At 46.7% G+C, this 17,479-nt stretch overlaps 1 protein-coding gene across 2 annotated transcripts; it reads left to right on the forward strand.

Annotated features, from left to right (window-relative positions):
• Positions 1-6,819: 6,819 nt before the first annotated feature.
• Positions 6,820-11,855, forward strand: LOC123085535 (uncharacterized). 2 transcript variants are annotated; one of them, XM_044507187.1, is made up of 3 exons: positions 6,820-7,133; positions 7,707-7,787; positions 8,972-11,855. In XM_044507187.1, exons 1-3 carry the CDS (start codon positions 7,028-7,030, stop codon positions 9,238-9,240), a joined length of 456 nt encoding a protein of 151 aa, XP_044363122.1. In that variant the 5' UTR covers positions 6,820-7,027; the 3' UTR covers positions 9,241-11,855. The 2 variants fall into 2 exon arrangements, with proteins under 2 accessions (XP_044363122.1, XP_044363123.1); XM_044507188.1 differs by lacking the exon at positions 7,707-7,787 and having other exon boundaries at positions 6,828-7,133.
• The last annotated feature ends 5,624 nt before the right edge of the window (positions 11,856-17,479 follow it).

Genomic DNA, 17,479 nt, shown 5'->3' on the forward strand with positions numbered 1-17,479 from the left:
TTACTAACGTGGGTGTTCTAAGAACCTTGGTGGGCAGTTTATACTTATCCACGAATCCCCTTGATATGTATGAATGCGATGCACCAGCATCGAAAAGAACGATTGCAGTAAATGACTTAACCAAAAACTTAGCTATTACTGCATCTGGCTGGGCTTCAACCTCCTCCACGTTAACGTGGTTCACCTGTCCCCTGTTGAAAGGGTTTGGCTTCTTCCCAGAGCTTCCATTGGCATTACCATTCTGGGTTTCAGGACATTCATTGGCATAATGTCCGGTCTTCTGACACTTATAGCAAGTGACTTGGCTTAGGTATCTCTTGGCTGGGGTTGATGGGTTGGTACGGTTCTGACCGTTGCTTCCCCCATTCCCATTACCATTCTTGGGGTCATTATGATTATGCGAACTTCCTCCTCCATGGGTATGCTGAAATGTCCTCCCGTTTTCGGGGTAAAACGTGGCTTCTGCTGAGCTCCTGAATTGTACTTCCCTTGTCCATACTTCCTCTTGCAGTTCTCAATCTGCTGCTGCTTCCCTTCAATCATAAGAGCACGATCTACCAGTTCCTGGTAGTTGTTGAAGGTTGCTACCATCAACTGCATGCTCAACTCATCATTCAGTCCTTCCAGAAACTTCTCCTGCTTAGCTGCATCCGTAGCAACGTCATCCGGAGCATAACGTGCTAACTTACTAAAGTCATCCACGTATTGGCCAACTGTCCGTCCTCCTTGGCGCAAATTGCGAAACTCACGCTTCTTCATGGCCATAGGTCCTGCTGAAACATGGGCGGTACGGAAAGCCTGCTGAAATTGGTCCCATGTCACCGTGGCTATAGGATAGTGACAATGTAATTCTCCCACTATGATGCTGCTGGTCCATCCAACTGATGTGCGGTAAACCGCACCTTCTCAGTATCAGTACATCCTGTAGTGGTTAACTCCCTTCCAATCTTGCGGGGCCAATCATCTGCTACTATAGGCTCGGTGCTACTAGAAAACACCGGCGGATTCAGTCTAAGGAAACGGGTTAAGTGATCAACAGGTGGTGGTGGTGGGTTGTTGTTGTTGTTGTTGTTGTTGTTCCCCTAATTCTGATTTTGGACTAGCAACTGCATCAACGCATTCTGCTGCTAGATCAACTGAGTGAGCTCCGGTGGAAATGCAAATGCATTGTCACGTCTCGGAGGCATCTGATGGGTTTAGAAAATATGAGATTTAAGAATAAAGAGAGGTCTAGAGAGAAAACACTACCCATATGCACATGAGACAATCACAAGCATTTCACTCAATCAATCAAGGCATACAATCGATCTAGAACTATCGCGAAAGTGCTCGGACTACTCTATTTACATGGTGGAATACTACTACTGATGTGGTGGTCTACTAGAAATATTCTTGGTTGCAGACTCCATGATATCTGCTCCAGCTTCGTTAACGTAGTAATCATCGCTCAGGTCAGAGTCGGTGTCATCGATGATGATGTAGTCTTCCGGCGAATCTCCTTGGGTTCTTCGTCTTCTTCTACTGGTGTAGGGTCTCCTATGAATATTCCGATCTTCTTAATCAGGTCGTTATTCTTCTCCACTAGTACGACGATTTCCTCCTCATAATCTTCACGTGTAGCCTTGAGTTCTTCCTCCAGCTCCGTGATTCTTGTCATCGCCTTCTTCAGATCTATCATGTCTGCGCACATCTGGTTCTCCTGACGTCGAATGTGCTGGTTTAATTTCTGGATAAAAGCTGTGATTGATCTATCCTTCCTGGTGCTGATCATCTCCAAATGCTCATCTCGGCGCCCACAAATCTGGTAGATAGTATCCTCGAGATCATTGCGGTAAACTTCTCCAATACGTCCCATGGTGATGTGGGCTGCCATGCTCTTTTCTAGACTCCAGGTTGGTGCATCAAAGGAAAACTCTATGGGCTCGGTGACTGACATGAATGTCCTTCCTGGAACTTGAACTTCAATCATCCAGCGCTCCTCCTCGGGTAAAGTGACGTTGTAGGTCCCAGTGAAGCTTGGTACTCTGATGTTCAGGTACTTAGTGACTTCCTTCAGGTGGCGTCCAAAGGGTGTATCTTCATCCGGTTGCATGAACTTGTTCCTTGCATCCGCCATCCTAAAAGAGTAGAAAAGATGAGAAGTCAGAAATGAGAAGAGTGAGTAGTGATCTAGGTCTTTATCTTAGTGGTCGTGTTCTACAGTCAGTGTGTGCTCTGATACCATCTTGTAGCGACCAGACCTCAAACGGTCCGATCTCTGTGCTTCAGTGTCATCCCTGGATCAGTAATGCTGACACGCACAGTACTTGCAGGATTTATAACAGAGTAGCAATCACACACTTATTACAACGAGTGTCTCAAAAGAGAAATTATTACAAATAATATGGCTTAAGGCCATCTAATAACGATAACAGCGGAAGGCTTGGAAGATAAGTGAGTCCATCAACTCCAACGACATCACTGAGTATAGAACCACGACCTAAAGCGCTTTACTCGTCGTCTGAAAAGACTGCAACATGAACGTTGCAGCCCGAAAACGGGTCAGCACATGAAATATGCTGGCAATGTAACACATAAAGAGCAATGAACAGAAATAGGCTATACTACATGCATATATGGCTGGTGGAAAGCTCTACGATTACAGTTTTGCGTAAAGCCAATTTTTCTCTACTGCAAAGGAATAAATTTTATTTAACTATCATGGTGGTTGTTAAACATTGAGAGTGTAGACACCCTCTCAATCCCAAATAAGCATCATCATTAAAACCCAACAAAATAATTAAAGTCACATGATGAGATTCACATGATAATCCAAGTACTAGATACTCAAGATGTCCATAACCGGGGACACGGCTAACCGTGATTAGTTTATACACTCTGCAGAGGTTTGCGCACTTTTCCCCACAAGACTCGATCTCCTCCATTGGAATTCTCGCACTACAGGGTGTTTGAGAAATGGATGACCGAGACATAGTCTTTCAGAAGCGCTAGCACCTTACGATCGGGTAGACCGTTACACCTACTTTCCCCTACATCTGCTAGTCTACCACTGTAAGAGTTCGCACGACTTAATCAACTATGCCAGAGCCCATAGTAGCTTGTGGCTACACACGGAAGTTTCTAGCTTGAATAATCTCATGATCCCTTTGAGCCTGGGTGGCGGTCCATAAAGAAAAACAGGCAATCGCTGGAATACCCAGGTGCCTCAATCCACCCAGATGTGTATTAAAGTTGCCACCTTAAATAAATCATTAATTATCAATCTCACATCTGTCATGGATACACTCACCCAATCCACGTCTACTAGCATAGCATGGCAATATATGCAAACATAGAAGTAACTCCCAAGGGTTTGATAATAAAACAGGTAATAGGTACTACCTCATCTACTTTCCCAAAACCTACAATTTAATTAGATCCTAATCATGCAATGTTTGAGGATTGATCTAATGCAATAAAAATTGGGTAGTAAGAGGTATGATCAAAGTGTTACTTGCCTTGCTAATGATCCGTGAATCCTAGAGATTCGAAGTAGCAAGCGGCGCACTCCGGGTACTCTAACGCAAACAAACAAACAAGCATACAATAAGTACTCAACTAATGCACAGGTAAAACTCAAATAAGAGATCTAACCAAAAAGTTCAACTTAAGAACTCCGGTTTGCAAAAAGGAAACAAATCAAACGAAGCGACGGAAGTCAAACGGCGAAAGAAACGAGCTTCATCTACTAATCTGGATCTAAGTCAAATTTTACAGAAGCAAAAAATTGTTTGATTTGGTTAAACGGAAAGAGCGTTTCGAGACGAAACTCTAAGCGCTTGAATCGCCTCATTCCGACAAACGAACGAAAAGTTAAACTAAAACGAAAATCGGATCAGAAATAATCACGGATAATCCAAGAAAAAGAAAAACGACTAACAGGCTAACGAACGAACGTTCGCTGTCTGTGGCTAAACGACGAAAATCGTTCATTAAAACGAACGTACGGACGAACGTCCTCTAAATAAATAAACAGAAAAAAACAAATCTAAAAAAATAAACCGCGAGTTCTAACGAAAAACCGATCGGTTTTTCGTAGAAAACCACCGGCGGTGGCGGCGGTTACCGGCGACGGTGGCGGCTCCGGCGGGCGGGCGGCGAGCCTGCGGCGGCGGCTCCGGAGGCGGCGGCGCGGGCGGCGGCGGCTCAGGCGGGCTAGGGTTTCGGCGGGATGCAGGGTGGGCTGAGGGGCGGCTTCCCCTGGCTTATAAGGTCGGCCGGGCCAGGAGTCCTAGACGGACACGGCCCGGTTAGGTCGGTGGCGCGTTTTTTTAACAAATTTGGACGTGCAGAAAAGGAAAGAAAAGAAATATTAAATGGACTCCAAAAATCCCTAAATAAATTTTCCCCGACTTCTAAAATCAAGCCGGACAAGGTGAACATTTATTTGGGGCCTAAATGCAATTTTGAAAAACGCGCATTTTTCCTAATTCAAATAAAATAGAGAGAAAACACCGAAATAAAATCTTATTTGATTTTTTATTAAATCCTCAATATTCCTTTATTTTGGGAAAGTCATTTTATTCCCTATCACTTATTTTTATAATTAGAAGTATTGAAGATAAAATAATTAAATCAAATGATCCTATTTTCAAAAATTTGAGAAAACTCAAATATGAAAATAACGAAATCCCCAACTCTCTCCATGGGTCCTTGAGTTGCGTAGGATTTCTAGGATCAAGCTAAAATGCAAATAAAATATGATATGCAATGATGATCTAATGTATAACATTCCAAATTGAAAATTTGGGATGTTACATTATCTTTATACCAAACAGAGCCTATTTGCATGGCTGCGGTCGTCGATGCACGGCACACCTGGTCACTGTGGTCGTCGAAGCATTGCCACGACCGTCGTCGTCGAAGCATCGCCACGCCATTGAAGCACGCCTCGTTGCATGCTCGCGGTCATCGATTCACGACATGCCTCATTGTCGTGGTCGTCGAAGCATTGGTGTAACCGTCGACGTTCAAGCATCGCCACGCCATTGAAGCACGCCTCGTTGCATGGCCGCGGTTGTCAATGCACGGATGCCTCGTCGCCTCTATCGTCGAAGCATTACGGCGGCCGTCGTCGTCAAAGCATCGCTACGCCATTGAAGCACGCCTCATTGCATGGCCGCGGTCGTCGATGCACGACACACCTCGTTGCCGTGGTCGTCGAAGCATTGCCGCGACCGTCGCTGTTGAAGCATCACCACGACCATTGAAGCACGCCTCGCTGCATGACTATGGTTGTCGACTCCATCACGGCATGCCTTGTCGTCATGGTCGTTGAAGCATTGTCGCGACTGTCGTCGTCGAAGCATCGCCATGACATTGAAGCACGCCACGTTGCATGGTTGAGGTCGTCGACGCGCGATGCCTCATTGCCGTGGCCATCGAAGCATCGGCACGACCTTTTAAGCATACCTTGTTGCATGTCGCGATTATCGACTCCATCACGCCATGCCTCGTCGCCATGGCTGTCAAAGCATTGACGCGACTGTCGTCATCGAAGCATCGCCACGACCATTGAAGCATGTCTCGTTGCATGGCCATGGTCGTTGACGCCTCATCATGGGTATCAAAGCATTGCTGCGGCCGTCGTTGTCAAAGGATCGCCACGACCATTGAAGCATGTCTCGTTGCATGGTCGTGATCGTTGACGCCTTGCCATGGGCACCAAAGCAATTGTTGCGGTCGTCGTCGTCAAAGCATTGCCACGACCATTGAAGCACGCCTGCAACATGGCCATCGTCGATGCCGTCGCAACAGGCCGTGGTTGTCGAAGCATTACACCGTCCGTCGTCGTTGAAGCATTCCCATGATGGCTGAAGCATGCCTGACAGCATGGCCATGGTCGCTGTCGCAGCATGATGTCGTCGCAGAGCCTGCGATGCTTAATCACAGCATCGACGGACGCATGCGATGCTCCATCACGGCGCCTGTGGCCACACATGTAAGCACCATTGCAGCACAAGCCACTCGCGCTTACAGCGCCCGACACTGGCAGCAAGCGATGCTCAGCGCTGGCGGCCACGAGCACAAGCTACCCAAGGAGCACCTAGCCGGCCATGGCTGCCGCCCGCGATGTTCAGCGCTGGCGGCCACGAGCGGAGGCTCCATCTCCGCACAAACCACCCGGCGGCCGTGGACAGCATGGCCCTGCGTCCCATCGCAGTATCACGCGTCACGCACGACGCCTGTGTCTTCGGCAAACTCGGGGTAGCAAAAGAGAAGCCGGTGTCGACCTTGCAGGACGGTTGCTGGCCGCGCAATACAGGTGCCTCCGGCTTGCAGCAGCACATGGCGAGCGGCGCCGCTCCTTTGTAGCGTTGGAGTGACGAGAATCAGGTTTAGGCAGCGGCGCCTTGCAAGCTTGCATCAAAAAAGGAAGCGAAGAAGAGACATGAGATCAGGAGGTGGGAGACGACGGAGAGAAAAGAGGAGACCGTCCGTTTGTAGCTGAGGAAGGGATAAGGTCAGGGAAAGAAAGCGGTGCGTGATCCACATAACCACGTGGTGAGCAAGCGAAGCGGTTTATTTCAGAGCGGGGTCAGCCGGTTGATAGAAAGACTTTTCCTTTTTCATGAGTCAGGAGCAGAAGAAAACCTCCGAAAAAAACGGACAAGAGAAAAAGGAGCAGAAGAAATCGCAGGAAGAAATAGTGGAGGTGTCAAAATTCAGAAACCTTTGCAGGTTGTTTCGAATTGGAAAACAACTGCGGAAAACAACAAATTAGCATAGCAAATCTTCTTTTCTTTGCATCACCCGTGCCGGCCACCGTACCGGAGACGTGAGGGTTCTCTGGTGCAGGGAGAGCCACACGGTTGCCATGTCGCCGTCCTCCTTGCGTCCACGCAAGCAGCCAGGCGACTCCAAGCGCTCTCTCAGCCACGCCTCCTCCTCTCCTCGCCCCGCCCCGCCCCGCCCCCACCGCGATAAGCAGAGAGGCCGCGGGGAAAGAATCCTTCCTGATCGGTAGAATCTCGGACGGGGAGGGGCCATGGGGATACTACTGGTTTCCGGGAGATTCTTGGCTCGACGGCCTGCCCTCGCGCTCGCCCCTCGCTGCTCCCGAGGCTCCCCGGACAAGCGCGGCAGGGACGAAGGTATGAGCAGCACACCACACCATACTAGCATCTGTTGGGTCTCTCGTTGCTCCCTGTAGCGTGTAGGTGTTTGATGAAATGCCGCTGTTGATTACTTAATTACCGCTTAGCTCTGCCACTAGTCTCACGGTTGTTGTGTTGTAGTGATAGTGTCACCCCTCTAGAATACCATAGTATTAGCCCGATCACTGCATCAGAAATTCAAGCTGCTGATGCTCACTTTATTCGTTCAGACATGATCTGCTTACTGGACCATACAGATTGCAGAACAGTCTGAATGCCTCATTTCATGTGCTAACATAGTAAGATTTGAAGTGAAATGCAATGTTTGCTTCCTTTATTTCAACCGAAAGGTGTGCTCTCTTCATGTGTGCGCTCGCAGGTCACTGCATGTTCACAACTGCGTCTACAATAAAGGCCGGTGTTAAGGTTGTCTCTCATTAGTGTTCTTTACAGGTCGTTTATTGATCTAGCAATAGGTTCTCGCTTCGTCGGCATCTATTTACCTCCTTTTTCAAACAAGTGACAGCGAACAATACTGTATTGATTTCTCCAACAACACCAAACCTGCAGTTATGCCTGATTTCTCTGATCAAGTCATTTATGCTTCATCATCAGTCTTTGCCACGGCACAGCTTTCCTTCACCGTACTAGGTATATCTTTTACCAAGTACAAACGTGTGCCCTGATTTCAAGACCAAAGTGGAGATCACAGTGGTTCTTCTTTCATAAATTTTTACTTTGTCATATCTTTTCTATCCATAATCCATATGAACGAGATCTTAGTTTCTTAGATTCAAATATGATGAAAGATTCTTCTTCTTTTCACTGGTCAATACTGGATATTTGCCCTTGTTTGGTTATATATTTGATTTGATGGATAATAACTGGTGGATTGTGAAGTTCCTTTTTTGGGTTAGATTTAAAAGGTCCTGTTACGCATAGTTTGTTATAACAGGTTACTGATAATATGTGCACCTTGTGATAGGTATTAATTTGGCACCAAAGGAAGATGTCAGAACAGATAGTGGACCACCACTTCCATTCAATATTATTTTGAAGTGGAACAGTAACCTATGACATCCTACTGTTATAAGATATTAATAGAACACTTCGATAAAAAAGTACTCGGTGAAACAGTATGTAAAAGGTTTCATAACTAAATACAAAGAAACAAACACCAGAGTTAATACTCTAGCTGTTTGCTATGCATTAAGGTTTTCCCCCTCTGCCCTTTCCCTGGAAGGCCAATATATTGGGAAATTTTCCAGGTCCAATCATTGCTTTTTTTGTCAATTACACGATTTAATGTCTAGAGTTAAAAAAAAATATCGACGAAACATCCAGTACACCTAGATTGACAAAATTGAAGAGTAAATCAATTATTGTAAAGCTCCCTTATTGAACTCCAGCACTATTATCCAGCAGAGAGATGAAAGAAAAGGATATGTGATTCCTCTGTTGCATTGTGTCATAAAGAGCAACAATACTTTGTTGAAGTATGACCCTAGTATTCAGTCGTTCTCAGAGCATGTTATATTTCGTAACATAAGCAGACTCCCAAGCCACTTGAAGAAAAGGAACCTCCTGAACATTCAACCTCTTTAAGTACCAAACACCATATAACAACTTGATTGGAGGATTTTCTTGAGCTACATATGAATTTGATATGCGATGATGTATGACATAACTGGAAATTGTAGGTCGGCAAAGTTTATTTGAAAGAGATATAATCATCACACTGTTTGCCGGTGAAAACATCCACATTTGGTTGCCGAATTTTGTATACGATGAAAACATGTTTGCAGGTTGAATCATTTCTTTGTCTTACTTTTCAGGTGACTCATCGTCAACCGACTGGGATAAGGCTTGGTCTACCTTTAAGAAGAAAGGGAAGAAGACCCTATTCTCGGAGTTCTCACCGAACAAATATGTGACCTGGAACCCACGGCGCAGTGAGTATCCATTGTCAGAAGAAGTCGATCCAATCAAAAGAGCTGAGAGGTCTAACTTGATGTTGTGGACAAGCCCAAGGTTTACCTTGGTAGGGGCTATTATCATCATTTCGGCATTGCTAATCTATACATTGGTTGTCCCACCCAAGTAACTGCTGAAGTGACAGATAACAGGTGAGCTGTAGGCCGAAGATTCTACTTGGAAGTCTGTATTGTACATTTAGTTTGTACTATACCAAGTATATCATGGTTCTGTATTGCTTCAAGCACATTCTAATAGATCATAATAGAGTACTCCTTCATTTTGGTGATTTTCTTCACTTGTACATCAATTGGATCCTCTTTTATCTTCCATTATAACCAAGAAATACTGGGTCACCTAGAATAATATGCTGATCAGCATCCATGATTATGCTCCCGATGTGAATTTTTCATAGTCCTCACTTCCTAGTAACTTCAGGTCATCAGGTGTGACCAACGGATCATCTAATGTTAGTTTATTAGTTAGTGATGGGTAGCTTGTAGTGTTGGTAATGCTTGAGCAAGTGGACATGTGCAAAGCATCTAGTAATCTGATGGAACCCAAGAGAAGCACGTTTTCATTGCGCCAAATTCAAGTCAAAAGGCCAGTTCACTAGCTTCATATAGTAATAAGCACCAGATAAGCAGGAATCTTGCTCAGATGTAAAGCAATTCAACTTACCTTATTTCCTATATATCCCCTAAATAATTAGGCTTTGCCGCTTACATTGGAGGCATCAAAACAGAGTGGTGTCTACATCTTGTAGTTAGACTCTTAGACGGAATTCGGCATAAAAAATAAACATGATGAGGACCATCTCATCTTGTCGTTTAAGACCCGGTCGTCAGATCTGTATCCAGCATCTTGGAACAGGTCAGACAAAGGCATTTCCATCTTTCCCTCTGAAAATTGGACTTCTCATCCTTTAAACATTGAGTGAGGCCAAGGTCTTGCTCTCCTGTGGATTGTGGCGATGCTAGTCTACAATTAACACTGAGAAATTAGCATTCCCCAAGACAGTCAATTAAATTTCCAGAGCTTCTACAGTTTGGTTTTGTGTAGATATAAATGAATTTTCGAGAATGAAAATATTCAGATATGCTGCTTACATTTCAAAAAAGCAAGAGGAGTAACTGATTGCTAATTACTGAAGTAGTTATGTTTTCCTGCTTCTCTTATCTCTCGTTATTACTTTTGTTACCGTGCATTGCCTTAAAGATTCCAGACACTTCTGAAATGTGAAGAGAAAATTTGTCCATCCCGAGAGAGCGAAGACTTTTTCCCCAATGCGAACAGAATATATAGGTTGGTCAGTGTGGAATTCAAGTCAACTTCTCCCCGGGCGTACAAAATAGTTTTTCCTTGTAACATCTCGTACATCTGCCGCTGTATTTTAGTTCGCTGCCAGTGCATTATTGTACAGCTTTTCCTGCAGGTTATCATATTTTATGCCCTGTGCTGTGTTTGGGCACTTGCAATCTCCATGGCCAACGGAGAGCCCGGCCTGAACGGTCCATGCTGAAAGTTGTGATCGAGAAAATCTCTATATTTTCTTCTAGTGCCATGGTCATGGGTAGGTTAGTGCTTAAACTATATCCACTCATCGTAGGCAGGCAGACAGTGGCGTAGTTTTCTATATCATTCCAGCTGGAGTGTTGAACTTCAGAACCACCATTTTTCAGACAGAATCCTGCAGCGAGCCAACACAAAACACATACAGTACTATATTTTTTTCTTTCTTTCTACCCAGGCTTGCTTGCTGGTGAGTTATGTATGTACTACCGGACTGGTGTGCTGGGCTGACTAGTAACAGTGGATAAACACACCAGGCTGGCGCGTATCTGATTTAGATCTTCATCACCTCTGAAGGTAGCGTATCCAGAAAGCTTTGCCCCAGGCAGGCAGTAGAGTCAGTACAGTGACATCTCAAGGTTCAGACTCGAGCCAGGGCTGCTGAGGCGCAGACCCGAAAGTTTCCAGAAGACGGAGTTCGAACTGCTTGCACCCCAAGGAACCTTGGCCCTCACTCTTCCCAGTACATTGGCTTGGCTATAAAAGGGCGCGGCTCTGGCGGTCACTCCCCTCACATCGCACACAAGCACAAGCCCACACGCCAACCTTCCTTCACACGCTCCTCTCGACCCTTCTTCCTGGCTTTCGGAGCAAGAAGGCGCCTGCAGCAGCGGCGGCCCGCAATGGAGCGGCAGGGCGACTCGAGGCGGCCTCTGCCGAGGCGCGGGCAGGTGAAGGCGAGCATATTCGCGTGCCTCTTCCCGTGCCTCGCCCGCAACCGCAAGGCGGCCGGCGGCGAGCGGAAGGAGGGCAAGGCCAGGGCCAAGGAAGGCGGCAGCGGCGGCCGCCGCGTCGCGCCCGGTGGTTGATCCGGTCCGGCCCGTGCCCGGGGAAGGAGGGATGGATCTGATGATCTCTGAAGAAAAGAAAGAATCAAGAATTGCTGCTGCAGGTCCGGTTCTTGTTCTTGAGCCGGAAGCCGTTCTGTTGGGACGCGGGATGAGGGTGGACGATTTGGTGGTCGGGTTCGCTGGTACGATAGGGGGTGTTGGAGGGGAATAACATTTTCCTTTTTGCTGGCTGCATGGAATTCCGTTGTGATTCCGCAGCAGCTTTTGGCCAACATGTGGAGTCCGTAGTCTCGCAGTGATTTGGATCGTTTGTTGTGGGTGTATGTATGTGTTGTATATGCTACTGTACGTAATTGCCATTGAGTGATGAACTTGTCATGAATTTCTGTTCTTTCTGGTGTTGTCTGTCTATGGTCTGTACTCCGGTTTCTGCACTTGAATTTCTTCTCTGCATCTCCGTCGCGGAGTACATTCATTGAACAAGCCCGCTCTCTGCATCTCCGTCGCAGAGTACATGGTACATTCACTCAAGATTGGCGAGGTTACAGTATCACAGGATAACGAAACAGCAGTAACAAAGTTATTAAAGCTAACACCATGAACAAAACCAAATTATCAAGCTTGTGGTACAACAAGCAGCAAAAGGTAATCAGAGGCTGCATCATCCGTCGTCCCGGGTCGTCAGTGTCAGGGTTCAACCGATGAACAACTACTCCTGCATTGCACCGCATCGACTGCGTTCGTCGTTGACAAGTCATCCCCATGCTCCTTTTTTTACCGGTGGCATGGCATTTCCACAGGCGCTGATTGGCTGGTGGGCGCGCAATCTCCCCAGCCCACCCCATGGCCACGAGGCAACGACACCTGGGTGCCCGCCTGAGCCGAGGTCGAGGTGCTTCGCGGCGAAGTCTTCTCCTCCTGCAAGGGCCCTCCCTCCGCGGTCCCGCCATGCCGCCACGCCATCAACATCATCCACAAATTTGCTAACAAAAACATTACTAGAAAGCAGAGGCTCTTTTGGCATCCCAAGTGGCCGATCCCGGCGAATAAAGCGGAGGGGGAATTTTTGCTCTTTCGTGCCGTGCGGCGCTTTTGAGCTGATATCGGCGAGTGATCAGCGGCACGTGTAGTAGTAGTGTATTGGAGACGATCATGGTTAGCTGGAAGTGGAAGATCATTCATCACTGAGGCCGCCCTAATCTCGCGCCTAGTGCAATAAAAGCAATGGTTCAGGTGCACAGACCCATTATATGTGATCAGAGCTTGCTTCTTCACCTGGTGGTTTTCAGATCCCACGGCTACGTGAAGTTCTTTTTTCTTTCAAAAACAGAGGCCGTGCCATGCCACAGCCCACACAAAGCTACAACAAAATCGCACAGTTTCTGCTTCTTCTTTCCCAATCCGGGGTACAGGTTTTGCACTGCTCGTTCGCTCGCTTTTCAAGATCCGAATGCGAGTAACCAAAGAAAGGCAAAGAGGAATGGCATTACGGTCGGACGCATCGCATCGCATTGCACCTGCCCCCCGCCATCTTTAATCCGGTGGCCTCTGTAGGGCCATCCGACCACGTTTCCACAATGTGAACGCTGACGCTGAACGGAACGGAACTGGTCGCACGGTCATGTGGAATTCAAGTCAAACTGTTCCCTGGACGACCAAATAATTTCGTTTCGGCATCTCTGTCCGTCTTGCGCCCGGCTTTGATCCCTTCCCCTGCCCGTGCGTGCATTATTGTGTGCCTCTACTTGCAGATTACCTTCGTACGCCCTGTTTTTTTTTTTGAGCATCAGTACAGACACGAGCGCTCATATACACGCGCATACACTCACCCCTATGAACGCACACACGCACACCCTACCCCTATGAGCATCTCCGAGAGACCGAGCCGGCATATCATCTTGAGATTTACGAAGTCACCGTAGGCGCCTCGTCGTCGACGGAAACGTCTCCTCCCGTCGTAAGCGCATCGCCGGAAATCCTGAAATAAATACAGGAATAATGCGAGCACCAGGATTTGAACTTTGATGGGTTGGGAATACCACTGTCCCCCTAACCAACTCAACCACATGTTGATTCGCCTGTATGTTTTGGACTCAACAGGGAACCAAACCTGCATTCATAACACTCCTATAATTTAAAGGGAAATGCTGGTCGATCGATTCTCAGGACGCTGGTCTCAAGAGAATCTCCATTTTTCTTCTCCAGTTCGTGTTTGGAGCCTCGCCGTGCATTGTTAAGTTAATGCTTATGAGGTAAACTGCATAAGCACACCATGCTTGGGCAGGCAGATGACAACGCACACTCTGCGTCGGTCCAGCTGGGATGTTGAGCCATCGGATGACAGAACCTGGCACATCAGTTTTATACTAGCAAACCATACATAATTTCATATTGGCTACTGTTTTTACCTTGTCTTGTGTACTAGTAGTAAGTATTAACGCTTGCTTGTGGTGGATGCAGGCTTTGAACAATGGGGATGCCAAGCTTTACCTTTACAAATTTTTTTTTGAAAGATCCAGCAATTGTTGGCTTTTCATTGATTATAGCAGGAAGCAGCGGGAAAACAAAGGGGGGGGGGGGGGGGGGGTGAAGATCCGAGGATCAAGTGCGTAGGGCCAGCCACATACGGCCGTAAACCCTAGTACAGGAGAAGGAAAATTTCTCTCAAGGTGGCTTCCCGAAGGGGCTCTCGATGCACGCTGCGCCTGCGATCCTCCAGAGCTCGATGCTATCTCGGATGCGCCTGATGGTTTCTCGCACGCTCGGGAGGCTTCTTCGAAAAGTGCAGTTGTTTCTCTCTTGCTAGATTTCCCAGCAGGTGAGCAGCAGGATTGACCGCGCACCATGTCGTCGTGATGGATCAGTGCGCGCCAAAATGTTGTGGATGATCGTGCTAGAGTTCCCGCGGCTCCAGCAATCCGCAAGGGAGAGGGCGGAGCAGCCGTGCCATTGCCCGATCGCAGTCCAGACCTGTCTAGACTCCGGGCAGTTCCAGAACAGGTGGTGCGATGATTCGAGGCTTCTAACACAGAGTTGACAGAAGTAGCCATTCGGCCCGCCTTTAGCACCTACTCTAATACACATAGAATTAGACTAACTGATGTCCATCTGTTTGGCAGATTTACAAAGGTAGCGTCATTTGCTGCTTGAGACAAGAAAACCTCTGCATAAGGTGCGATTTGAAAGATGACTAGTACTACTACTGTCATAGCTTGAGACAAGAAAAGCTGAAAGTGACTCGAAGACTGATGTTTCTGGTGCAAACCCAAGAGATCACAGAAATAGCACGAGCCAGCAATTCAGAACCTTGCTCCCACTCTTCCCAATTACCACCACCACCAGACCCAGAGAGCTGCGCATTTGCTACTTGCAAAAAAAGAAGAAGCAAAGCTTGTGTTATGTCTGTCAGTCATCTCGCGTAGTGCTACTTGTTGGAAATATGAGCAATTTACCGAATGATTTTATTAACAGAAATACTAGATAAAGCATGACTAATATAGTAGAGATAAAACAAGTCATGCGTTCGGTCAGAGAGAAGGTAAAGAGTATCTGCATATATGAACTTGAACTAAATACATCTAGAACAGACACTAGATGAAGTTGCATATATGAAGTAGAACCTAACACATGTAGGACGGAAAGTAGAGCAAAGAACTGTGTCATGACATCTAAGAGAAAGAGTAAGAACACGTACGGGACAGCAGCAGTGGAAGTGCTGGACTTGGGGTTGGTGTCCTCGCCTGCCATGTCGTCGAGGAGATCGTGGACGTCGGGGAAGAAGTCGTCGTCGGGGAAGTAATCGTCGGCGACCGGATCGTCCGTGATGAAGCAGCCAGTAGTCGCGTTGAGCACTTCCCAAAAACCTTATCACCCTTCTCCCATACATGACTCAAAAGGTCGCTTTCGGAGGCCTACTGTCCCGACCTGCGGTGCACGCCGCAAGCCGGGATGGGGAAGATTGTAGCAGCAACGCAGTGCTTAGGAACTTGTGGCGAGAGGAAGAAAAGGTTCTGGTGCGTCTCTCTGGGAGAAGCGACCTCCCTTTTATAGGCACAAGAGAAGGAGGCGAGAGGGCAGCGACGGGAGGCAAAACAAACAGCCAGCAGTCGAAGGGCTGCACCATTCGCATTCAAACTCCACTTTCGCAAAAATCTTTTCAGCTTCCGTGTGACCTTTCGCATACCCGTAGTGCGTGACAAAAATTTAGATATCGGCTCGGCTCATTCCCGCAACCCGCGTCGCGTGGCGAGGCGGACGGTGGAGGAGGAGCGCGCGTGGATATCCCTCTTGTTCTCATGCTCATACAAGTGGGGAAAGAACCTCCCTTATAAGAAGGTCCAACTCCCACTCAACTAGTAATGTGGGACTAAATTTTAGTAGTATCACTTGCCTTGCACAAATGGGCTAAGTGGGCCTCTAGGATTTATTAGGAATTTCTGAGACTGCTATTGGGCTAGGCCCAAAATAGACAAAATTCCGGCAATCCCCCACCAGATCCCAGAGGCACACAGAAATTGCATTTGGTTCCAAAACACTGTTTTATATACCGGTACTGCAGTGGAGACTGTTAAGTTGAACTTCCACCTAGAACTCTATGCTACACTAGTAAGCAACTTGAACAGTGGACTGAGCCTTGAACTGCAAGTTTTCTGCGAATCTAGCTTCACATAAAGTCTTGACCGATACGTGGCTACCGTGGGTCTTCCTCGCGGGTGGAGCTTATGCGTCATACTCCGCGGCCTTTCATGAGTTTACTAGAGAGAACCCTACTCTCATAGATTGCGGCGTTTGACAATCGGACTCATATAGGTGTGTTCTTCAAAAGATGTTCTGCAGGATAACATCTCTACTTAAATAAGCCACTTAGAACACATTAAGATATACATCAGCCTGCCATGCAGATTAGGAGAGTATTGCATCTTCATGGAGTGGTACTGTGAATAGTAAGGATACTCTCCTCTCAGTTGACCAATAGCTTGTCTTCAACATCTAATTCACGGGATCTCCGATCACAAAGAATAGGTTACCATTGTGAACAACTCATATTGTGGGTCTCATACCCATCTCCCTCGATGCATTATCTATCACATTACGTGATAGACCCTTAGTAAAAGGATCTGCCAGATTTTTAGACGTTTGGATATAATCCAATGCAATAACTCTGGAGTTTTTCATTTTCCTGACAGACTTTAACCTTCTCTGAACATGTCTTGATGACTTCATGTTATCCTTTGAGCTGCTCACTTTCGTGATCACAGTTTGATTGTCGCAGTTCATAAGGACACCTGGTACAGGTTTCTGAACAACCGGCAAGTCATTCAAGAGCCGGCGAAGCCAATCTACTTCAACCGTAGCTGTATCTAGTGATGTGAGTTCTGCTTCCATTGTTGACCTCGTTAAGATGGTCTGCTTACAAGACTTTCAAGAAACAGCGCCACCTCCATGAGTGAATACATAACCGCTTGTGGCCTTCATCTCATCAGCATCTGAGATCCAGTTTGAGTCACTATACCTTTCAAGCACCTTTGGATACCCGGTGTAGTGAATTCCATAATTTGCAATGCCTTTCAAATAACGCAAAACTCTCTCTAGAGCTTTCCAATGCACATATCCTGCTTTTGAGACAAACCGACTCAGTTTGCTAACAACAAAAGAGATGTCAGGTCTTGTAGCACTTGCTAAGTACATAAGCGAGCCAATAATCTGAGAATATTTCAATTGATCTCTAGCAATTCTTCGATTCTTTCGAAGTAACACACTCGCATCATATGGTGTCGGAGAGGGCTTGCAGTCACTATAACCAAAGCGACTCAAGATCTTTTCCACATAGTGAGATTGAAGCCATGTAATCCCACCATCATCGTCTCTCAACAACTTGATGTTCAGAATGACATCAGCCACTCCTAAATCCTTCATCTCAAAACAACGAGATAGGAAATCCTTGACCTCTTTAATAACATTCAGATTTGTTCTGAAAATCAGTATGTCATCAACATACAAGCACAG

The sequence above is a fragment of the Triticum aestivum genome, chromosome 4A, assembly GCF_018294505.1.
Source record: "Triticum aestivum cultivar Chinese Spring chromosome 4A, IWGSC CS RefSeq v2.1, whole genome shotgun sequence".
Taxonomy (NCBI): domain Eukaryota; kingdom Viridiplantae; phylum Streptophyta; class Magnoliopsida; order Poales; family Poaceae; genus Triticum; species Triticum aestivum.

Bases quoted from the DNA above. Each gene is read 5' to 3' on its own strand.
- LOC123085535 (XM_044507187.1), top strand. From the start codon at position 7,028: ATGGGGATACTACTGGTTTCCGGGAGATTCTTGGCTCGACGGCCTGCC. The intron at 7,134-7,706 runs GTATGAGCAGCA...CCAAACCTGCAG, and splicing joins CAAGCGCGGCAGGGACGAAG to TTATGCCTGATTTCTCTGAT. The intron at 7,788-8,971 runs GTATATCTTTTA...CTTACTTTTCAG, and splicing joins GCTTTCCTTCACCGTACTAG to GTGACTCATCGTCAACCGAC.